The following is a 21761-nucleotide window of genomic DNA, read 5'->3' as shown; positions in this document are numbered from 1 at the left end:
ATGTGATAGTGTTTGAGAAATCTGTTTTCCAACCACGTAGTTTTGGGTTCAGTCTCACTGCATGGCTCCTTGGGCAAGTGTCTTCTACTATAGCCCCAAGCCAGCGAGAAGCTTCTAAATGAACTTTGTAGATGGAAACTCTAAAAAGCCCATTGTGCATATTTTTGTGTCTCCTTCACCTGATGTCATGTGATTGTTGCAAATAAATGTTCATTCCGAATATTTTATGAAAACATGTTTGGTCAAGAGGAAATATCACTGTTTAGAAACCAGTGACAAATGGCAACAGGAAGGGTGTCCAATCAGAGAAAGTCTGCTTCAATAAACTCCACCTGAAGCATGGAAACTAAGAAACGATATAGATTTTTTGTGAGGACTTAATCTTATGTGGTACAAAGCAACTTCACTAGTGTGAAGCAGTTCACTAATGAGTAGAGACAAAATAAGTGTTAAGACACTTATTTTGAGAGAATGACAACTCTTAGTGCAGGTACCATAAAAAATGCATCTGGTATTCTTAGGAGAGCAGTTGGGGATAGAAAGGGTGTCTAAATTGATTAAATTTCCATCTTACTGCCAATATTCTGGTGGTTCTTGAATTTATCAATCACCTCAAAAAGACCAAAAGGCAACATTGAGCGACAATGTAAATGGATATAACAAAACACCATAAGGTATTTTTTTATGCTCTTTTAATTCTGCTAAATGCCATTACAAAGAACAAAAAAAATGAATGCAATGTGGAATAACATTTTAGTAACAAAAACAAAAAATTTAAATTATGAACACTAATTACCTGGAACATGGACATCAGCAAATTTGATGTTAATGATGTAGGTACCAGGTTCTGTGGGTTTGTAAGTAACACCACATGTACCATCATCGTTGTCTTTACACTCAATATCTGCCTTGCTGGGACCTTCAATGGACAAGCTAAGTCCACCATAGCCTGAAAGAATATAATGATCTCTTATGTAAAATCCCTGTGGCATATTCCAAGAAAAAAAGAAAAAAAAAAAACTTCCACCGTTCCTTTTAGCTTGAGATTTGAAAATATATTTAGAACAAAATTAACACAGAAGTTAATGATCTATGAAACAGAAAGTAGAGGCATGGCTGTGAGGCAATAAGTTTGCTTCCCAACTACATGGCTTTGGGTTCAGTACCACTGCATGGCATCTTGAGCGGGTGTCTTCTACTATAGCTCCAGGCTAACTAAAGCCTCATCTTGTGATTGGATTTAATAGACAGAAGCCCTTTATTTATTTATATATATATATATATATATATATATATATATATATATATATATATATATATATATATATATACACACACACACACATACACAGAAGCTTTGTCAAGCCAAGTGAAATCATAAGTCAAGCCAATGCCAGTGTCACAATTTGCACTTATTCCAGTGGTACATAAAAACACCTGTGCCAGCGGCACATCACATCAGACATCTTCATTAACAACTAAGTGGACACCACTCACAAAAGAGAAACTTTACAATCGGACATGATAAAAAGGTCTTATAGTTTTTAGCTTTTGATATGCGAGGACCACTGAAATGCAAAAAATGATACCTTACTTATAAAGGATCAACTGTACTACAACAACTTCTGACATTCTGAACAAGCAATTTGCATACCATCTCCATTAATCATGTACTTCCTTATCCAGATGTCACACTAAACACTTCAACCAATTCCCACCAACCCAGAACTACGACATTCAGGATCTCCAATATTACTTATGATTTTCCTATACATAACTAAGAGGCCTCCAAAGTTCAGAGGGGACAGATGTCCCCTTGTCTATCTTAAGAACAATAAAAATCAAATTGTACACACCAGCTTCTTTGGTATTGACAGTAAATTCATTGACTTGATTTGCCATTCCTTCAACAATTCCACGGCCAGTCACCTTCACCTTTCCAGCATTTCCCAACTCTCCTTCACCAACATAAATCCTAAATGGACTGCTTGCAATGTGTTGTCCGTTGCGGTAGACGTTGACGAGATGCTCTCCGACTTCATGTGGTGTGAATGAAATACCTGAAAAATAAGGGCAGTACAATATGGATGAAATACATATGTAGAATATAACACAAAGGCATAATCAGGATTAGTTACATGTACAAATACAGATATAAAATGTATATAATTCTTTATACATACACCCTACTGAATCTAGAATACATAAGTGTCTGTGCATCATATATAATATAAAAAGGTGAAATTAATAAAATTGAAGTGTCTTTAAAATTGAAGATGATTAAGTTTGACAAAGCTACTATAGCTTTCTTCCATAGGTTGTACCTAGCTTTAAATGGGTTATGATATAGAGCTTTTAGTTTAAGCTGTAACAAAATTATTTCAAATCAAAGGTGAGCAAATATGCTGCCTATCTTATGATATATGCTATGGAAAATGGTCTGTGAAGTGCAGGCAGACAGTCAGTAAAGTGAGGGTAGATAGTCAATGCAAACGGTTATAGTTACCTAAGTGACCGTTGGACAGCTTTTTCAAAATGCAAGGTTCCTCTTTGCCAGATGGGGTCTTGATCATTGCAGTTAGATTAGTTATGTCAGTTTCAGTGACCTTCAGAGATACTTCACTGCTGCTACCAACAGATATTTGGGCTCTCCTCCTTGGTTCACTTGCTGTAAATAAACAAAGAAACAATTTGATAAATTAAAAGGATTTAAGGCTAGATACTTTCTTCTCTGAAATAATTTAGAAGTATTTTCATTTAATTTATTAAAACTGAAAGGAGTTACGAAATTTACTAATCTTAGATTTTTTTTAATGATATGCATGTGAAAATGGACCAGTGGATAAATAGGGAATGAGTTATTTCAACTATTAAATTATAAGACAAAAGTTCACATCTCCAGCAAGCAGTTTGTATTTTATTTCTGAACTGAACACAATTCTACATGATTTCAGGTCAGCTAACTCTAAGGAATAAGTAACTGGCATTTTCTTTTTGCAAGGTGGGGAATGTAACTTGTTATAAATGTTCTGTTCAAGAGAAGTTCTATCTGCACCTAAAGCAGGATTTGGATACTTTATGTATTCTATCAATTCATGAAAGCATAAAGCTTAACTTTCACAACAGACTCAAATATTTGACTGAAACAAAATTAATTGACAAAGTCCAGTATGGATTGGAAACTAAAATATATTTTCAACTCAACAAAAAGGACTTTATCTAAGTTTTTTTTTTTTAATTCAATTAAGCTTACTAAAAGATATAACAATAATTAGTTTAAAATTTCTGAAATAACCCCCGCCAATGTTTCACAAACTGGACGATGTTACCAAATGAATAAATAATATTGATGGCAATATATATGTATTTATACAAAGTTTCAACGTACGTGTGATCTTTGGTTTGAATGGTGATCCAGAGATGTTGCTATCAGCAAACTTGACAGTAATACAATACTCTCCAGGAGCTGTAGGCAAGTAGCTAACTGTACATGTACCGTCTTTGTTGTCCACACAGTTAATAGTGGCCTTAGAAGGACCTTCAATGGACAAGGACAAACCGCCTGAAATGAAAAAAAAAAATCATTCTCATTAGTCCTCTTCCGAGCAACAAATAGGAAATCATTGTAGAAACAAGGGTAAAAATAATTTAAACAGAGTTGTGCTTTATTCTTCATATCATTGAGACTTATGTAATTGACATACAGAACTATTGTAAAACAACATGTATCTAATACACCCTTTTTTTTTTTTCCTTTAATCATCCCAATCCACAACAAAGTATTAAAAGGTTCATTATTTAGATTATTATACATCTATTTTATAGAATGAAATATAAACTATTATATTGGTTTATAGTATACTCTAGTATTGTAGGCGCAATGGCCCAGTGGATAGGGCAGCGGACTCGCGGTTATAGGATCGCAGTTTCGATTCCCAGACCGGGCGTTGTGAGTGTTTATTGAGCGAAAGCTCCGAAAGGCTCCGGCAGGGGATGGTGGCGAACCCTGCTGTACTCTTTCGCCACAACTTTCTCGACTATAAGGTTTTAAAGTCAATTTGGTTCAACAATTGAGAAGTGTTTTATACATGATGCATGGTAGTGTTCTATATATGGAATTTTATAGTATCTGCTTTGAGAATCCCTTGATTCACAAGAATTTTTTAAATGACTTTTCAGTTACATGGTCTTGGGTTCAGTCCCACTGCATGGCAACTTGGACAAATGTCTACTACAGCCCTGGAGAGATCAAAGCTTTGAGTGAATTTGGTAGATAGAAACTAAAAGAAGCCTATCGTATGTATGCATGTTTGATCTCTAGTCTTGTCACTGCATGACGATTGTGAAACAAGTGTCACATCATATACGCAGTGCCATTAGTTCCCACTCTTCCATGAAAGCACTTGGTCATGACAAAATATTAACTTTCTTCAAAGCAACTGAGGGTTGGTAACAGGAAGAGCACCCGATCACAGTAAAATCTGGTTCTATGAATTCCATCTGACCTATGCAAATATGGATGAGTAGACATCAAAGGATGATATGTATAGAATTTAGATTACATGATTCTAAATTCCAACATTGTGTTTTATTCATGAATTAAAACTAAAAGCTTTTGTAAACAAAAAAGTACAATAAAATTGAAAGAAAGAAAAGAATCAAACTGACCTGCGCCGGCATCTTTAGTAACAATGGTGAAGACAGCAGATTCGTTGACGACACCATGTGTAAGACCAGGTCCATGTGCAGTGACTTGGCCACTGTTAATTGCATCCACGTGGAAATGGAAGGGACTTCCTGTTAACAAAGAAAACAAAAGAAATTATACATGTGAAAATGGCTAAGTAGATAAATTTCCAGATGAATTTCTATTTTTGGTAAGAGAAAGAATTAGTTAACACGAGCCTAAAATAATTTGTAATAAAGGCATAAGGCTGTAAATAGTCAGCATTGTTGAGCCCAGTTCACAGCATACTTTATTTTAACCCTGGAAGGATGAAAGGCGAAGTTGACCCTAGCAGGATTCTCTTCAGAATCTAGAGAGACTGTGTCTGATGCTCGAACAATTTTTCCAAATCATAATAATAATCCTTTCTCATATAGGCACAAGGCCTGAAATTTTGTGAGGGAGCTAGTCGGTGACATGGTCTCAAGTTCTCAACTGGTACTATTTCACTGACCCCGAAAGGATGAAAGACAAAATTGACCATGCCAGAATTTGAACTCAGAATGTTAAAACATATGAAATGCTGCTACGCATTTTGTCCGGCATGCTAATGATTCTGCCAGCTAGCTGCCTTAAAAAGAAGAAAAATATGGAAACAAAGAAGGTGCACAAAGAAAAAAAAAAAATGGTAATCTCACCATAGACGGGTTCATTGTTGTACTGGATGTGAAGCTCATGCAAACCAGCTTCAGTTGGTTGGTAACGAACACCAACGGTACCATTCTTGTTGTCTTCAATTTTGGGATAAACCTTCTTACCAGAAGGAGTGATAATGTGACCTAAGAGAATAAAAAACAAAATGTGAGAAAATACAAAATTATTATTGTATTGTCATCTTCAACAAGTATCTACTATAGCCCTGGTGTTCACCAACACCTTGTAAGTGGATTTGGTAAATGGAAATTTAAAGAAGCCCGTTGTGTGTATGCAGGTTTGTCTCTTCATATTTTGACATCACTTGATAGTCATAAATGAATGTCACCATCATGAAAGTGGTGTCCATTTCCAATTTTCTATGAAAACATATTTGGCCATGGAGAAATATTACTTTGCCTGGCAACAGGAAGGACATCCAGCTACAGAAAATCTGTCTCAAACTCCATTCAACCAATGCAAGCATGGAAAAGTGGACATTAAAAACTATGATGATGTCAATGATTCAATATAATAAATGAAAATAAATCCTTTAGATTACTTGTTAGAAAAGCCAGAAAGAGCCAATGTAGAGTTCTTTATTAGATATTTAAGGTCTCAACTGAAACGAGATATTTCTGGTCATGGTTTACTAAACTACTTCATTTTACTTTTCACTGATCTGACAATGAAACTATTAGTGACCATAACTATAATCATATGAATTCAAAGATCAGGCATGGTCTTATGGTTAAGAAGTTTACTTCCCAATTCCATGTTTTTGGGTTCAGTCTCCTGTATGGAACTCAGGCAAGTGTTTTCTACTCAACCAAAGTATTATGACTGAATCTAATAGAAACCGAAAGGTGTGTGTGTGCATGTGTACTTCCTCATCGTGGCATTGCATATTTGTGTCATCATCATACAAGTGTTGTCAGTTTCCAATCTTCCATGAAAATGTGTCCATTCACATACAAGATATTGTTGGTTGATTCGGGGCTATAGAAGAATACATTTTCCCAAGGTGCCATGCAGTGTGACTAAACCTAAAATCATATGGTTGTGATGGCAAACTTGAGCTTTTTAACCACACAGCCATATGTTACGAGAAAGAAAAATTTATATATATATACATATATATATATATATATATACTAACCTGAGACAAAGTTGAAAACTGGACCAACAGGGATGCAGAAATCTAATGGATGGTATGGTGCAGGAGCACTCTGGACTTCATCAACCTTAACTGGTTTGATAATATCATCAACCTAAAATGAAAAATAGAGAAAGGAAGGGTGGTCAGAATTGAATATCTGAATGAATAATAGATTATTCCACAGCGCCCACAGGAGGTAAATTAAAGCATTGGTTAAAACATTAGTTAAAGTATTGGTAGTTTTAGGTGATTATTATTAGTGAAAGTAGCTGACTTAAAAGCCAGTGAAAACACAACTGTTATGAATTAAAAGTGTATGATAGTATATACTCTTAGTTTGGATTTGTAGTAATTTAATAAAGACACCAAATATGACAATATCCACACAAAACCAGCATCAAGTATTCAATTCATTATTCCAATATACTTCTAAATAAGTCTACTGTACCAATATCAGTTTTAAATTTTTGCACAAGTCCAGCAATTTCTGGGAGGGAAGGAGTTGATTGCACTGGCTCCAGTGCTCGACTGGTACTTATTTTAATCGAATCCGAAAGTATGAAAGGCAAAGTTGACTATGATGGAATTTGAACTTAGAAATGCTGTTAAGTATTTTACCCAGTAAGCTAAGGATTCAGCCAGCTTGCTGCCTTGTTCTGTACTAGTATCAGTAAATGGAAATGTGGTGTATATGTAGGAATCCTAGAGCAGTAAAGAAAATACTTTTAACAGTTTTTTTGTTTGTTTATCTACACTCTTAAGTTAACACTTTTGAGTTATATTTCTTTCATCCTTTTGTGAGAAGGGGGACTCGGTTAAATACCACTAATACTCTGGGGTTGATTCAATTAACTATTACCCTTCCCCATATATTAAAAAAAAAAAAAAAAAAAAAAATCAAAATGATAACTTTAATAATTGATAAATCCAAAATTAGCTATTATACACACAAAGATCAAAACTGTCTGAAACTACTCCTGGTATTAGGATTAAAATTTTCTGTTTTGAAGCAACTGAAACCTAAGATTTCAAACACCAACTTAATAAGGATAGGCATTTTACAAAATTACTTGTAGTTTGTCAAAAACTCAATAGAAACAATTACTGTATATTTTAATGGAAATAAGGCAATAGGAAGGTGTACTCCAAATCCAGCATGCTAACCCTAACTCCAATAACAATTGAAATATTTTAGTTTTCCTTTTAAGACTCCTACACCAGCAACCCTTAATAGGTGCATTCTTACATACTAATGGACTGAGCTTGCAACAGTAAAAAATAAATTGTATATGAATTCAAAAGGAAAATTGAAACAAGCTTCTAACATTACTCATCAAGTTAATTAGCTAATGTGAACTCAAAAAGGACATTAAAATGTAATAACATCTACTTGCTTCACCTAATTAATACTAATGACTAATAAAACGTGAATACAAATAGATTCATTGCAAAAAATCAATCAGATGACTTTCAACACATGGTTGATGATTCCAGATAGGTCTTACAAAAAAAAAAAAAAAAAAAAAAAAAAAAAAAAAAAAAGGTATTAAATTTATGCTAATTTATGCTACAAGTGAAAGATTTTTCTGAAGTTTATAACTGCATGAAAAATTCTCACTCACACACACACTCCTAATATATATTCCATATTAATTTGTAATTGAATAACTGGTGCTTTAAAGCCAAAATAAACTTGTGTTCTAGCATTAATTACAAGTTAGTAATAAACATGATTTGTGGTGGAAATTATTTAAAAAATATTAAGTTAATCACTCACAAGACAATTACATTGTGTTTTACACACAGTGGAAAGCTAATGTCCATAGAATTGTAATATTAAAGAGAAAATAGGTTTAATAATTTAAAATTTTTGTTAAGTTAAAAAAAAATTGCAGTTGACTGACCACAGGTTGGGGACAAAGAACCTGAAAGATAAATCAATTTTAGCGATAAATTTGAAATTAATAAACAATAGTTACAAGGATAAGATATAGGGAGATATGACGCAGGAAAATTAATAAAGATATGAAGGTAGGATGACCAGTGATATTTGATATGGCCATTTAAAAGACATGAGATGGTATGTTCAGAATAGGAAAGAAGGGAGACGAGAGATTGGTTATAGCATGAGAATCAGAAAAGCTAAAATGCAAGAGTTCATGTAGAAAATGAATAATCAACTGTTCAACCTTCTCTCGCTTTTGAAATATCAGAAGATATGGACAGACAAGGATTGAGAGTGGAATGGAGATAAAATGTATAGGTTTCAAGGTTGACCGAGCACTGTAAATGTTTCAAATAAAAACATTTGCCTCCAGTACTAAGGATTGGCAAAAAAACGAGGACTTTAACCATTTATTGAAGGAAACTATCATGCAGAGATTTGGTCAGAATTGAGATGAAATAGGAAGGTAAATGGTGTAGCATCCACGAACAGAAATAGAAAGGGAGCTAAAAGACTTTTGCTAACACTAAACTATGGAGAAATTCTAGGATCATCTATAAAGAGAGGCTGAAATCTGAGAGGTAACTAATTCATAGAGCTACAGTATAAAATACCAATTAATGTTGTACTTACCTTCTCTTTAGTTTCAAGGTAAACCTCATAGTCTGCAGAGTCAACTGCCTATAGGGGAACACGCAAAATAGGAAAATTGTCAAGAAACGAGCTTTCATGCAAGACATGCAATATATAGGGGCCCATTGTGATAAAGGACCCCAATGAGATTTCTACACCAGCAGGATGTGCCTCAGTGTACAAGTGACAATATGTATATATTACACACATATATATATTACATTATAAACATTTACAACATAGAACACAGTAGTCAACAAAAATAATTATATACAAAGAGACAATGTGAATTGTATTATTTTTTAAATATATACACTCTATAATTTTAAAGCAAACCATTAAAAAGAAAATCGTGCATGCTTCTCAGGCAAGTTTTTAAATTTAGTGAAGTGAGAAGTTTGGTTGGTCTTCTTAGAACCAATACTTTCAGTGTCAGTGGAATTAAGATTTTACAAATATATATAAATATTTACATTTTCAGGAAATTAGGTAAAAAGTCATTTGTTTGGCTAATCACGAGCATCTTAGAAGCAACAGAATGTTAAGTAACCATCTCTTGCTTAGCACATCTAGTATGAATGCAAAATTAAGTTGATAACTATGCAGCTTGACTAAAGAATTTGGAATAACAGTTAAAGTTTTATGAATTGCATAAACATTAGACTGATGTAACATTTAGATAGTTTTAACAGCCGATACTACATGCTTGGTTAAATAACTTCTCTACCAGACTGCTTAAAAGGGCCATGCATGATTTATACCATATAGCATAACAAAGAAAGGAAAAAGATTTCTCTTCAAGGCCAATAAATACTTTGGTTCTAAACAGCTGGTCACACTCTTATCAAAACACAATAACTACATTCTAAACTAGAGTACTACACAGCACATAAATTAGGTGCCCCAACTCCATTCATACTGAAGACAAAATTCAAAATATTTAAAAAAATAATTCTCAATGTGAGGTAGGTCCTTTATTTTATACAAATTTGTCACTTCAGAATTTAAGAACTGTTAGTCCTCTTCTAATTCTTTTAGGTGTTATCTTAGCACTGCCATAACAGAACCCACTAATTTAACAGATTTCTTCAACAAAAGAAATAATTGTAAGACTTTACTACACATACATACACACATTTGCATGCTGGTAGCATTAACTGATTGCATACAAGAAATGCAACTGGCTCAGTTAACAAAAGAAAGAGGCAACAAGTAGCCAATAGAACTAACAGAGTGCATTCAATGAGCACATAACTGCTTGGCTTAGTGAAGCTAACAGTAAATAAGTACCATGTTTAGGTATAGTTCAAGGTCCAGCTAAATACTTGAAGCAGGAGGAGCACTGCATGATTAACAAATGTTTTTAGTTTAGAGCAACACCCTAATATCAAGCTATTTAGTAGATAGATCATCATATAAGCACTCTTGATGCAATTTTGCTTCAACTTATTTTACCACGAGTAGACTCAAGTTGACAAAGAGGATATTTGCATGGACACACGATATAAATAGCAGCCAAATCTTCCTCAAATCAACTGTCTTACAAGGAAGATAATGAAGTCCAAGATGCTTCTATAAAGATGAGATGGTCACAGCTGGAATGCTTTTGGCCATAGCTTTGTTCAAGTTTGACCCAAGGCTAAGTGAATTTGATATGAAATTAATGCTAGTAAAAATCAAATGACTAAATTTTTAAAATTTTAACTGAAAGGAGAAAAAATAATGCAAGCCTAACAACACTAATTCTAGAGTGGGTGGAATGGAGAAAGTTTGCATGTTTTAATGGTAAAAAAAAAGAAAATCTAAAATAGCCTGAGAAGAGATAATGTATGGCTACTGCCCTTCACAAAGGCCATGCCATTCTAAGGTATTTTGGATAGATTCCAAAAGTAAATCTATGTGGGTGAAACCAGTGTTATAGTTTACAATACATGTACAGCAGGTAACAGTTACAAAAACATAACATAACATAATAAATACATATATACATACATATATATATATATATATGTATATATATAGTGAGAGAGAAAGAGGAAAAGAGTATGTCATGCTGAAGAATTAGCAAAAGCAAGTATCTGCAGATGATATGTAAAACCAGGAATAAAAATTCCAAAATGGTTAAGTCATATTTATAGCAGAGTTGAACTATCAAGCAGTATGCAGTTGTTGTATAATGATAACTTTAAAACGCATTTCTTGGGAACGATAAATATGTATGCAATGCATGTGGGCATATAGGATGTGGCCACACCATCAAATGTTGGACTTAATTGGAAGAATAGAATTTCTGTTTTTAATTAATAAATTATTCTTAATTAGATAAAATAGAAACATGAATTACTTTCAAGCATGCCGCAAACTCCGTGTCCACCCCCAAACACACACAAAAAGATTGGGGAGAAAATGAAGATATGGTGTTATTGGGATTTATTTCATTCACACAAATTAGTAGAATTAGTACAAAACTAAAAACCAAATGAGAAAAAACACTTTTTTTTTAAAACCACCAAATTAAAATGTTTTAGAAATATTCTAAACTGAAGGAAGAGAAGATTGTTATTCTGCATTTATCATGCAAATCATAACCATTAAAAAATTTATTAGTTTGGTATTCTTAGAATATGGTAAACTTGATAGCGTAGTAATTTGGCATTTCTAAATTTTAAATATCATGATATTTTCATCGAATATCAAATAAAACAAAAGATAGTTCAACTGAAAGCTATCTCTTGCACCATTATGTTTCTAAAATAAAATTTAAAAATTTTTTGTTTAAACCATGTTTAAAAAGACTTGTCCAACATTAGCTGATTTGATTGTCAGCAGCGTGGTACAATGGAATAGAAACAAATCCAGTCTCTGACATTTTAACAAACTGGCTTAAGTAGTACTTCAGAAATCATTAACGAAAGAATAACAGAAAATTTCCTTCTCATAAGATTGTTAATTTTACACACCTGGCTGGGGGATCCATATTTGTACTTCATAGAATATTTGTTAGAGTCCATGAAGAGAAAAGAAAGCAGCACCAAAAATAAAGAAGCTTTCTTGAACCGGGTTAGCCAACTAATGAATTGGAGAAGAGAATACAACCTCTCTAAAATAGTTCTTTATCATTGTTATAGTTTCCAAAAATAAAGAAATCTTTTATCAAGATTATATAAACAAATATCAATCTATTATTGGGAAAACTGAATAACTGATAATTTGATGGGTCCATTACAAAAGTTTATTTTTAGGTTTTCTTTTTTTAAATGCAGAAACCTTTTTTTGGATTGCTTATCTGTTTTAGGGAATACCTACCAATGAATCCCACCATTTTACTTTTCTTCGGTCAAATACAAAATTAAAATGGGAAAAATTTTCTTTGCAGCAATAATTAAGGTGTAGACATTAGCTTCCAACCACATAGCTTCAGGTTCAGTCCCAGAGTGTGACACCTTGGGCAAGTATAGTCTTCTTCCACAACCCTGGGCTGACCAAAGCCTTTTTGAGTGGATGTGGAAGTCAGAAACTGAAAGAAGTTCATTTATGTATGAGTCACACTGCCACACAAGCAGTATTGTTCTGTGAAAGATATCTTGCCAAGAGGAGATATCACCTTACTTGGAAACAGGTAAGGGTTGGTGACTGGAAGAGTATCTGACCAAAGAAAATCTGTCTCAATGAATTGTTTCAACTATGCAATTATAGAAAAGTGGACATTGAAACCATACTGACTAAAAACTCTGAAGAATTTCTTTCAGAAACAACAAGGGTACTTCTTGTCATAAAGATGAAAAAGATCCATCACCACTAACACCATCCACCCAAATAAAATACCCTAATTTGTTTACCACATGGAACAATAGGCAAAATAAGGAGACTTACTTCAACTTGGTATTTTCCATCTGGAATACTTTGTCCACCAAATTGAATGCTGATGGAGTAGGTTCCAGGAAACTGTGGTGTGAATTGAATACTGAAGGTTTCATCGGGATTCTCAATGATGTCAATATCAATATCATGACCATTAGAATCACGGATACGGCAGGTAACTTTACCGGTACCGGCCTGTGAAGCATCAACAGTAATGACAGTTTCCTTTTTGACCATAACAGTTTTTTCTGTACCCTCTGTAAACAAACAGCATAAAACAATCGGGTTATTACTGATCAATGATTATGATAATAATAATGATTTATAACAGAAGTACAAGACAGAAGTACATTTTTAGAGAGAGATAGAGAGGGAAGTGGAGTGGATTTAGTGAACAATTAATTTAACTAATTTAATAATTATAATTACTAGTATAAATACAATGTGGAGGAGCATGGCTTAGTAATTAGGGTGTAAGACTGGTTTTGATTCCTGGACCAGGTGATGAGCAAAACACTTCATTTTATGCTGCTCCAGCCTACTCATCTGGTAAAAATGAGTAATCCTACAATGGACTGGAATCCCATCCAGGGAGGAATATATACACCAGAGGAACTGGAAAACCAACCCTAAGCTCCTTATGAAGTAATGTGGACTAACCAGTATAACTACAAGACCAAACAATTTTAGAGAGAGAGATGTAGCGGCTTTAACAGACCTCATAATTAACATAGTACATAACATATTTAATATAGATACCAGGCAATACATTATAGAAGCAAGATAAGAGTAATGTATTTAATAAATGTATTTAGGATTCAATTTATAATTATAATGATTTCTAACAAATATAAATGCACAAGTTCATATTTTTATTTTTTTAAAAGTAGGTTATGTGAAAATTTTAGAATTTTTCAAAATTAATTTTTTCAGATCCCATAGAAAATTCTTGTAAAAAATTGTAAATGTATAAACTGGAAGATCAGAAAGCAAAGAACAGTTGTACAAAGTAAGTGACTGGCTTTCGCCCTACTATCCTATAACAATTTCTGTTGGAAGAAGCTGTATACTCACTTGTAATTTTACATTTGCTGGCATCTCCTGTGGGTTTAGAACAAGCCTTGATGGGGCTGGTTGGAATCTCAACGCCACCAAATTTGATTTTGATTGTATAGACACCAAGATCTTCAGGAGTGTAAGTAACATTAAATGTGCCATCACCATTGTCATGGATGATCGGTTTAACGAACGTGCCGTCTGGTCTCTATTTAAAATAAAGTAAACTCGTTAAGTATCACAAATTGTATGTGCGCATGTGTGGTAGTGTTGTGCAAATACGCGATAGTGGTGTTGTGAGATGTAATGGATAATAAAATTCTTTAATCAGAAATTTGCAACACACTAATTTCTTTAAAAAAAAAATTACTTTAAATTAAAAGGTGATTATTGGAAAGAAAATTTGAAACCCCTGTGAAAGTAATTCCAATACAATAATAGGTGACGGCATAAATGTTGGCTGGTTGATTGGTTTCTCCAGTTACACTTTACATCATGTAGAGGATGGGGAGAGGATAAAAGACAGATACAGAGAGTTAGGAGATGTGGGATGAGTGCAAATACTAAGCTTAGTGGCAGATAATGAGTCAAGCAATGTTTCACACAATGAAAAGAAGAAAAGGAGTGGATATAAAGAGAAATAATGGGAGGAGTTATGTAAATGAGAAATGTTTTATTTTTATTTTAAGAATTAGTATTTATTTCATTTTGTATAAACACAAAGAAATTTGATAAATTTAAATTATTGTATGTATGCTATATTTCCTGAAATTACCCATAGTGGAAAAATACTTACAAAATTACCTGCCACATCACTAATGACACTAGTTAAAATATATTTACCTGAATTGACACTTCTAAGTCTGCAATTCCTGCCTCAGTGGTATCGATGCAGAATGACACAGGAAGACTAGCAGGGACATCATTCACCCCAGGACCATAAACACGGACTTTACTTGGATCAAAACCTGGTTTAACAGGCATATTAAATGGACTGGAAAATAACAATTGAAAATGTAAATGGTGAAAACATACATTTGTTTTATGGAGATAATCATAAACACAAAAAAAAAAAAAAAAAAAAAAAAAAAAAAGAAAAAAAAAAGGTGATTATTATTGATTTTGAACATAAGATCACATTTTGTATTTTTTTTAAACAACAGGGGTATAGTCAATTATAATTGACTTGGTACTTTCTCTAATGTGAGGATGATAATGACTTAATGGTTAGGAGTTGGGTTTGCAGTTATAAGACTGTAGGCTCAATTCCAGGACTGAGCAGTACATTGGGTTCATGAGCAGGGCATTTCATGTTACTCCAGCTCAGGGCTGCATCATCATCATCATCATTCTCCAGTGTTTATTTAGGCATGGTTTCTATGGCGAAATGCCATCCCTAACACCAACAAAGTTACTGGGTGCTATTTTCAATGATACCAGCACTACTGAGGTTTCCATGCAGCTTGCAGGACTACAAGCTTCAAGAAAGGTGACTTCATGCTACAAGATAAGGGGCCACAGAGCAGGGTACAAACCAGAACAGCTTTTTTGCTACAGAGAGGGTGGAAATGACAGGATGGATCTGGAATGAAGAATATTTAATAAACTATATGTTTATTGTTACTAATTAGCAATAAAAGGAATTTACCTTTTTGGCACATGTTGGTTAGCATATTTCACATCAAGTTGGCATGGACCTTCTTCAGGTACTGTGTAATTAGCCTTGAAAACACCTTCTTCGATAGGATGAACTTCAGCTGGTCTCTTACCTAGATATAGAGAATTTACACTTTGATAAAAAGTCTGTATTGCTCTTATACATACACACACCATTTTACAATCAGATTTCTAATGCTAGGGTTGGACAAGTACTCAAGGTAGCATTCTATGGCTGGATGCTCTTCCTGATGCCAACCCATACCTGGCTATTATGTAAGCTATTTTATTTCATTGGTCTTTGCACATCAAACCAATGAGCACTAGACATTGTTTATGTGAAAAACCTCATCACTGCCTCCAATGGTATCAATGCAAAGACATTTGGAGACAAACACTTGCACATACAACACTTCCATATAACTACTGTCAACCAATTTTCACTCACAAGGAATTGGTCAACCATAAGTTATATAAGACATTTGCTCATTATGCATGAACATGTGTATATAAGGTTGACTCAAGAGAATATTAACTGTTCAAGTTGATAGCTGAAATGTTTTATTAGCATTGAACTATGGTATTGGCAAACGCCTCTCTCAAAGTCTCCGATATAACAAATTAAGAACCACATAGAGGCAAAGCTTGCCACTAAGTAACAGATTTGATTTATTTTTTCCCCTTCTTCCTGCCAGCAGAATTGAATTTCCAACTGTTAGCTACCTCTGCTAAGTGGGAGAAAGATCAATCTCCTTCTGATCCAACATTATGGTAACAGGGGGTAGGCATTGGTTGTATAATACATTGAGATTCAGAGAAGGGTTATCTTGTCATTCTTTAATAGGACAAAATGAAAGAAGAAATAAAAAAAGAAAAGAGCAAGGGAGGGAGAGAGAGAAGGAAAGAGACAGAGAGTCTAAAAATAAAAGAGTAGGAGTGAAGGAAAAAATTGAAAGAGAAAGAGTAGAAAAGGTATGAAAAGGAAGTTTTACCAAATTTGTCAGTGACAGTAACTTCAAGTGGAGCATCTCCAGCTTCTTTAGTATCAATGGTAAAGGATGTTGGTTCCTTGGGTTTGACTCCTTTAGCAGTATCAACACCAGGACCTTGGCATTTCACTTTGCTAGGATCAACTGGAGTCTCAACTGGTACATGGAATGGACTGCCTGAAAGATGAAAATGTTGGAAAAAAAGTTGAAAAATGATCCAAGGATTCTTTAGAACAAGGGGATTATTTATTGCATATGGTTTCAGAAGAAGCATAGAACTTTATCCCCACTAACTCCTGATTAAGGAACCTCTATATCAGTAGTTTTCAGCCATTTTTTGCCTATAGACCGATTCCTATTTTATTCTACTGGATCTCCCTATAGCCATTCAATGTTTTAAAAAGTCCCATTATATTTTCATATCATCATCATCATCATTTAGTGTGTGCTTTCCATGCTGGCATGAGTTAGATGAGTTGACTGGAACTTGTAAGCCGGAGAGCTGCACCAAGTTCCAGTTTGATTTGGCATGGTTTCTATGGCTGGATGCCCTTCCTAATGCCAACCACTCCAAGAGTGTAAAGAGTGCCTTTTACATGCCAGTTTCATGACACAGGCCATGCCAACTTGATGTGAAATAATTGCACTAATAATTTTTGAAATATTTTGTGTATTGTAGACCAGGTTGTGTTCTTGAGCATGATACTTTATTTCTCACTGCTGTAGAAATGAGTCTTGAAGTCACTGGTGCCAAGCTGTATCGGCTTTTGCCATTCCCTTGGATAACATTGGTGGCGTGAAGAAGGAAGGCTGGTATGCATAGGTGACTGCTGATCTTCCATAAAACAACTTTGCCAGGACTTGTGCCTTGGAGGGGAACTTTCTAGGTGCAATTCCATGGTCATTCATGACCAAAGGGAGTCTTTACCTCTAGTAATATAGTAATTATAAAATACTAATTACTTGGCTTTCATAATCAGCTTAAAATTAAAACAAAAAAACAAAAACTTAAAGTCATGGTTTAATGTAGAATTTTAGTTAAACTTACCAGGAATATGTTTATCACCATATTTCACACCAATATCATAAGGTCCAGATTTAAGAGGCATGTATTCAACTTGGCATGTTCCATCATGATTGTCCTTGCAGGTCATCTTAGCTTCGACAGGTCCATCAATGGAGAGACCAAGGTTACCATGACCAGCTCCACGGCTGTCCACAGTGAACACATTGGGTTTATTAGTGATACCACGTTCAAGACCTGGAAACAAAATGCATTCGATAAGTTTGTATGTCAAGCAATTTTTGTGCAATTTATGATCCTATAAACCAGGCATGTCACACTGCAAAGTCTCTAAGGGCCACATTGCTTACATGTTGCTATGTGGGCCACATATTTTTGAACAAGTGCTTACAAAGCTTTCCATCATTCTTCATTATGTAAAATCATTTAAAATCTTATTTGCTCATCAATATTCCTATATTTGTTAACTAAATTATTAATTATTTTTATTAAAAATTGGTGGGGATTTCTCATTTTTAAACCTCTAGCAACATTGTTCACAGGCTGCACTTGTGTTTGAAAAGGGTCACACACAGCCCATGGGGTCACATGTTTGATATGCCTGCGATAAATGACAATGCTCAAATTTTTGCTTATTTAAAGCATTATAACAACAGAGGTAGACAAGAAGAGCAGGCATAGTTGTGTGGTAACACGGTTCCAGGTTCATTCCTGCTGTGTGGCACCTTGGGCAAGTGTCTACTTTAGCCTCAGGTCGACCAAAGCCTTGTGAGTGAATTTGGTAGACAGAAACTGACAGAAGCCCATCATGTATATACAGGTGTGTGTGTGCGTGTGTGCCCCATCACTGCTTGATAACCAGTGTTAGTGGGTTTACATCCCATAAGTACTAGGCTTTAAAAAATATGTCGATTCGTTCATACTCCAGCATGGCCAGTCAAAAGACAAACGAGTAAAAGTATAAGAGAAAAAGAATATCTAAAAATTGCAAGCATGGTTGAGTGTGTAAAAATTTCACTTTGCAACTACATAGTTTGGGGTTCAGTCCCACTGTGCAGCACCTTGGCAAGTATTTTCTATAACATTGGGCTGACCAATGAATTTATTTCCCAGTCATTTAGCACTTCAGCAAAAGAGACTGACAGATGGTAATGTTTGTCGACATTCCTCATCAAAAAGGTATTTGTCCTTTGGCTCTGTTCTCTCAAAGTGGAATAAAAAAATTTTTTTAATTACTATTTGTAAAACAGGTCATGGTTAGTGACATAAGGAGCATCAGGCAGTTAAACAATACTGCTTCAATATGTATTCATCTAACTCTTGCTAGGATGGAAAATCAGATGTAAAAATGAAAGAATGAACAGACACACAATCATAGAATAAATCTTACCTGGGCCGTAAGCTTTGACTTTAGAAGGATCACAACCAGGAACAGCAGTTGTTTTGAAAGGACTGCCAGGAATTGGCATGTTTTCATAAGAAATGTCAACAGCATAAGGACCTAAAAGGATATTAAAAGAAAAAACAAATTGTAGATTTAACAACATTCCAGATAAGGAATACTACTAATGTGTTCATACTTCTGAGAATTATTATAATTATGATATTAATGGTTTCAATCAGTACATCTTATATCTTCAGATGCTATCCCTTTCTAAGGCGCGCGCGCGTGTGTGTGTGTGTGTGTGTGTGTGTGTGTGTGTGTGTGTGTGTGTGTGTGTGTGTGTGTACACACACACACAACCTAGTAGTAAGGGTGCTGTATACAAAATCAATAGAGTGGGGTTTCAATTTCCAAAACTGATCACTGACACCTGGTGTATGGCACACCATGCACCTGTACAGATAATGCCGATTTGATGGCAGGAGTGAACTAATGTGAAGCATAAACATTTGATCACAATAAACATATCACCTGTGTAAGTTGTTCAACAAGAAGTTGCAGAACTCTCATTAGTCATTTGACAGCAGAATCCACAATAAGTGTATGTCATCATTTAATACCTGTTCACAATCTTGGAATGGGTTGGATAGTATGACTGGAGCTGGTCAGGCTGGCTGCGACACCAGGCACCATTGTCTATTCCCGTATGGTTTCCTTGGCTGGATGCCCTTCCAAATGCCAACGACTCTACAAGTGTACCGGGTGCTTTTTATGTGGTATCAGCATGTGTAGGTACACATTCATCCTTAGTGTAGGTACATATTCATTCTTAGTGTATAAGTGAACTGGTACATCTTAATTTTTAAAAACAGTTAAAACAATTATCTACTTCCCCCATAGGCCTGAAATTTGGGAAAGATAGTTGATTACATCGACTCCAGTACTTGACAGGTACTTATTTTAATGACCCTGAATGGATGAAAGGCTAAGTCAACCTTGGCAGAATTTGAACTCTGGATGTAAAGAGTACGTAAATAATAAACATCGTACAAACAATTGTTGATTTAAGGAAGTCAAAGCAAGCTGATGTTAAAACATTCAATTATAGAAACAATCAAATTTCTGGATTGATATTGTAAAATTGACAATTTCAAAATTTTTCTTCAGAATATTTTAGTAGAGTTGATCAAACAAAATGCAATTTACCTTGTTCAATTGGCATGTAAGAGCCAGTGTAAATACCATTCTTCTTGTTGTCAATTGGCAGCTCAGCTTTGGCTCCAGATGGACTTGTGACAACAGCACGTACTTTACCATCACCATTCTTTGTAACAGGAGTGGCGTCAACAGTGAAGTTGGCTGGGGCATCCAAAAAGACACCTGCACAAAGAAAAAGAAAAGATTACATGAGAATATTGAAGAATAAATTCTGATAGTGATTAGTATTGTCTTGGATAAAAATGGCAGCAGTTTGAGGAAGTGGGAAAAACTGGTTGTAAATAGCCATAACATTTAGAAAGGTCTTTTAATAAATATAAAGATGAAAGCTATTAACTAAGTAATTTTATACATTGGACATTATTTCTCATGAGAAAATACAATTAGAGATTTAAACATGAAGATAAAATGTGATAGTACAAATGAACCCAAATTCTTTTGCAATTTAATGGAACCAATTAAAAGGAAAAAAATTTTAATAAAATCTAATTTTCAAAATTAAGAGTTCCTGGAAATCATTTAGGGAGTTAAAAAAAATTAAAAAGCAATCAAAACAAGAAACAATATTGAAAAGTAAAATATAAAATTCTAGAACTTCTATAGAAATATAGTTAAAAAACTGAACGCCAAAAGTTGTAGTGCAAGCATCAGTCAAAGACTAAAAGACCATAGGCTACAAAATATGGTCTAGTGAGAAACTATATCTCCAAGCTGTTTTACTTCAGGTAATTAAGACTGCATGCTCATTTGAAACCAATACAGTGATTCTCAACTTTATTTATTCCACCCAATGGTTACTATGTAATCCCACAGTAAAAATATACACTAAATAATAGCATGTGCATGTATGTATATATATATATATATATATATATATATAATTGAGATTCAGATGAATTAGATTTGAAGCACCAAATCAGTGCGGTATTATCTGTACAACTCAAAGTAAAGTGAAAATCCTTTGCAAGCTATGACCCCCAACAAACTTCATACAATTCTTAGAAGTGTAGTATATTCTTAGCTACATTAGCAGCAATATGGACTCTTTCCATCTTTTTGCTCTATTAGAGCATTTGAGTAAAATTATATCAATGTGTCCAACTGATTAAAAATTTTATTTATTTATTTATGCAGCTGAGGATAGCCCTGCATTTAAATTGATGTAATGATTGCATTGTTCAATTAAATGGAGCCACTTAAAACGGTCGTACTGCATTACCCCTTGATATCCTGTTGCTTATTTTGATTATATATAAAATGTGTATGTATGTGTCACGGTTTTACAGTGCTGTTACAGAATATATGTATAAAATCTCTTTATACCTATCATTTTATATGTATATATATATATATGAAAATAAATGGTGTCATAGCTTCATCTGCTGTTATGTAATATTTATAGATATACATATGTCCATTCTCAGGAAAAAGGTAATATTCAAAATATTTTCGAGTAATCTCTATATTATAAAACAAT

At 34.1% G+C, this 21761-nt stretch overlaps 1 protein-coding gene across 1 annotated transcript in view; it reads right to left on the bottom strand.

Moving 5' to 3' along the window:
• The window catches only part of LOC106873618 (filamin-A), a 91896-nt gene that overhangs the window by 22977 nt on the left and 47158 nt on the right, over positions 1–21761 (bottom strand). The window contains exons 16-32 of the mRNA XM_052973452.1: positions 20273–20446; positions 19073–19183; positions 17707–17919; positions 16662–16835; positions 15662–15782; positions 14857–15007; positions 14032–14221; positions 12970–13214; positions 9097–9144; positions 8423–8443; positions 6519–6630; positions 5365–5505; positions 4669–4797; positions 3389–3562; positions 2507–2668; positions 1857–2060; positions 790–949 (exon numbers count right to left, since the gene is read on the bottom strand). Coding sequence (XP_052829412.1) covers positions 790–949; positions 1857–2060; positions 2507–2668; positions 3389–3562; positions 4669–4797; positions 5365–5505; positions 6519–6630; positions 8423–8443; positions 9097–9144; positions 12970–13214; positions 14032–14221; positions 14857–15007; positions 15662–15782; positions 16662–16835; positions 17707–17919; positions 19073–19183; positions 20273–20446 — 2530 coding nt within the window. The remainder of the gene's footprint in view (positions 1–789; positions 950–1856; positions 2061–2506; positions 2669–3388; positions 3563–4668; positions 4798–5364; positions 5506–6518; positions 6631–8422; positions 8444–9096; positions 9145–12969; positions 13215–14031; positions 14222–14856; positions 15008–15661; positions 15783–16661; positions 16836–17706; positions 17920–19072; positions 19184–20272; positions 20447–21761) is intronic.

The sequence above is a fragment of the Octopus bimaculoides genome, chromosome 15 (assembly GCF_001194135.2).
Source record: "Octopus bimaculoides isolate UCB-OBI-ISO-001 chromosome 15, ASM119413v2, whole genome shotgun sequence".
NCBI lineage: Eukaryota > Metazoa > Mollusca > Cephalopoda > Octopoda > Octopodidae > Octopus > Octopus bimaculoides.
The sequence above is the reverse complement of the archived record's forward strand: the minus strand, read 5'-3'. Positions and strand labels throughout refer to the sequence as shown.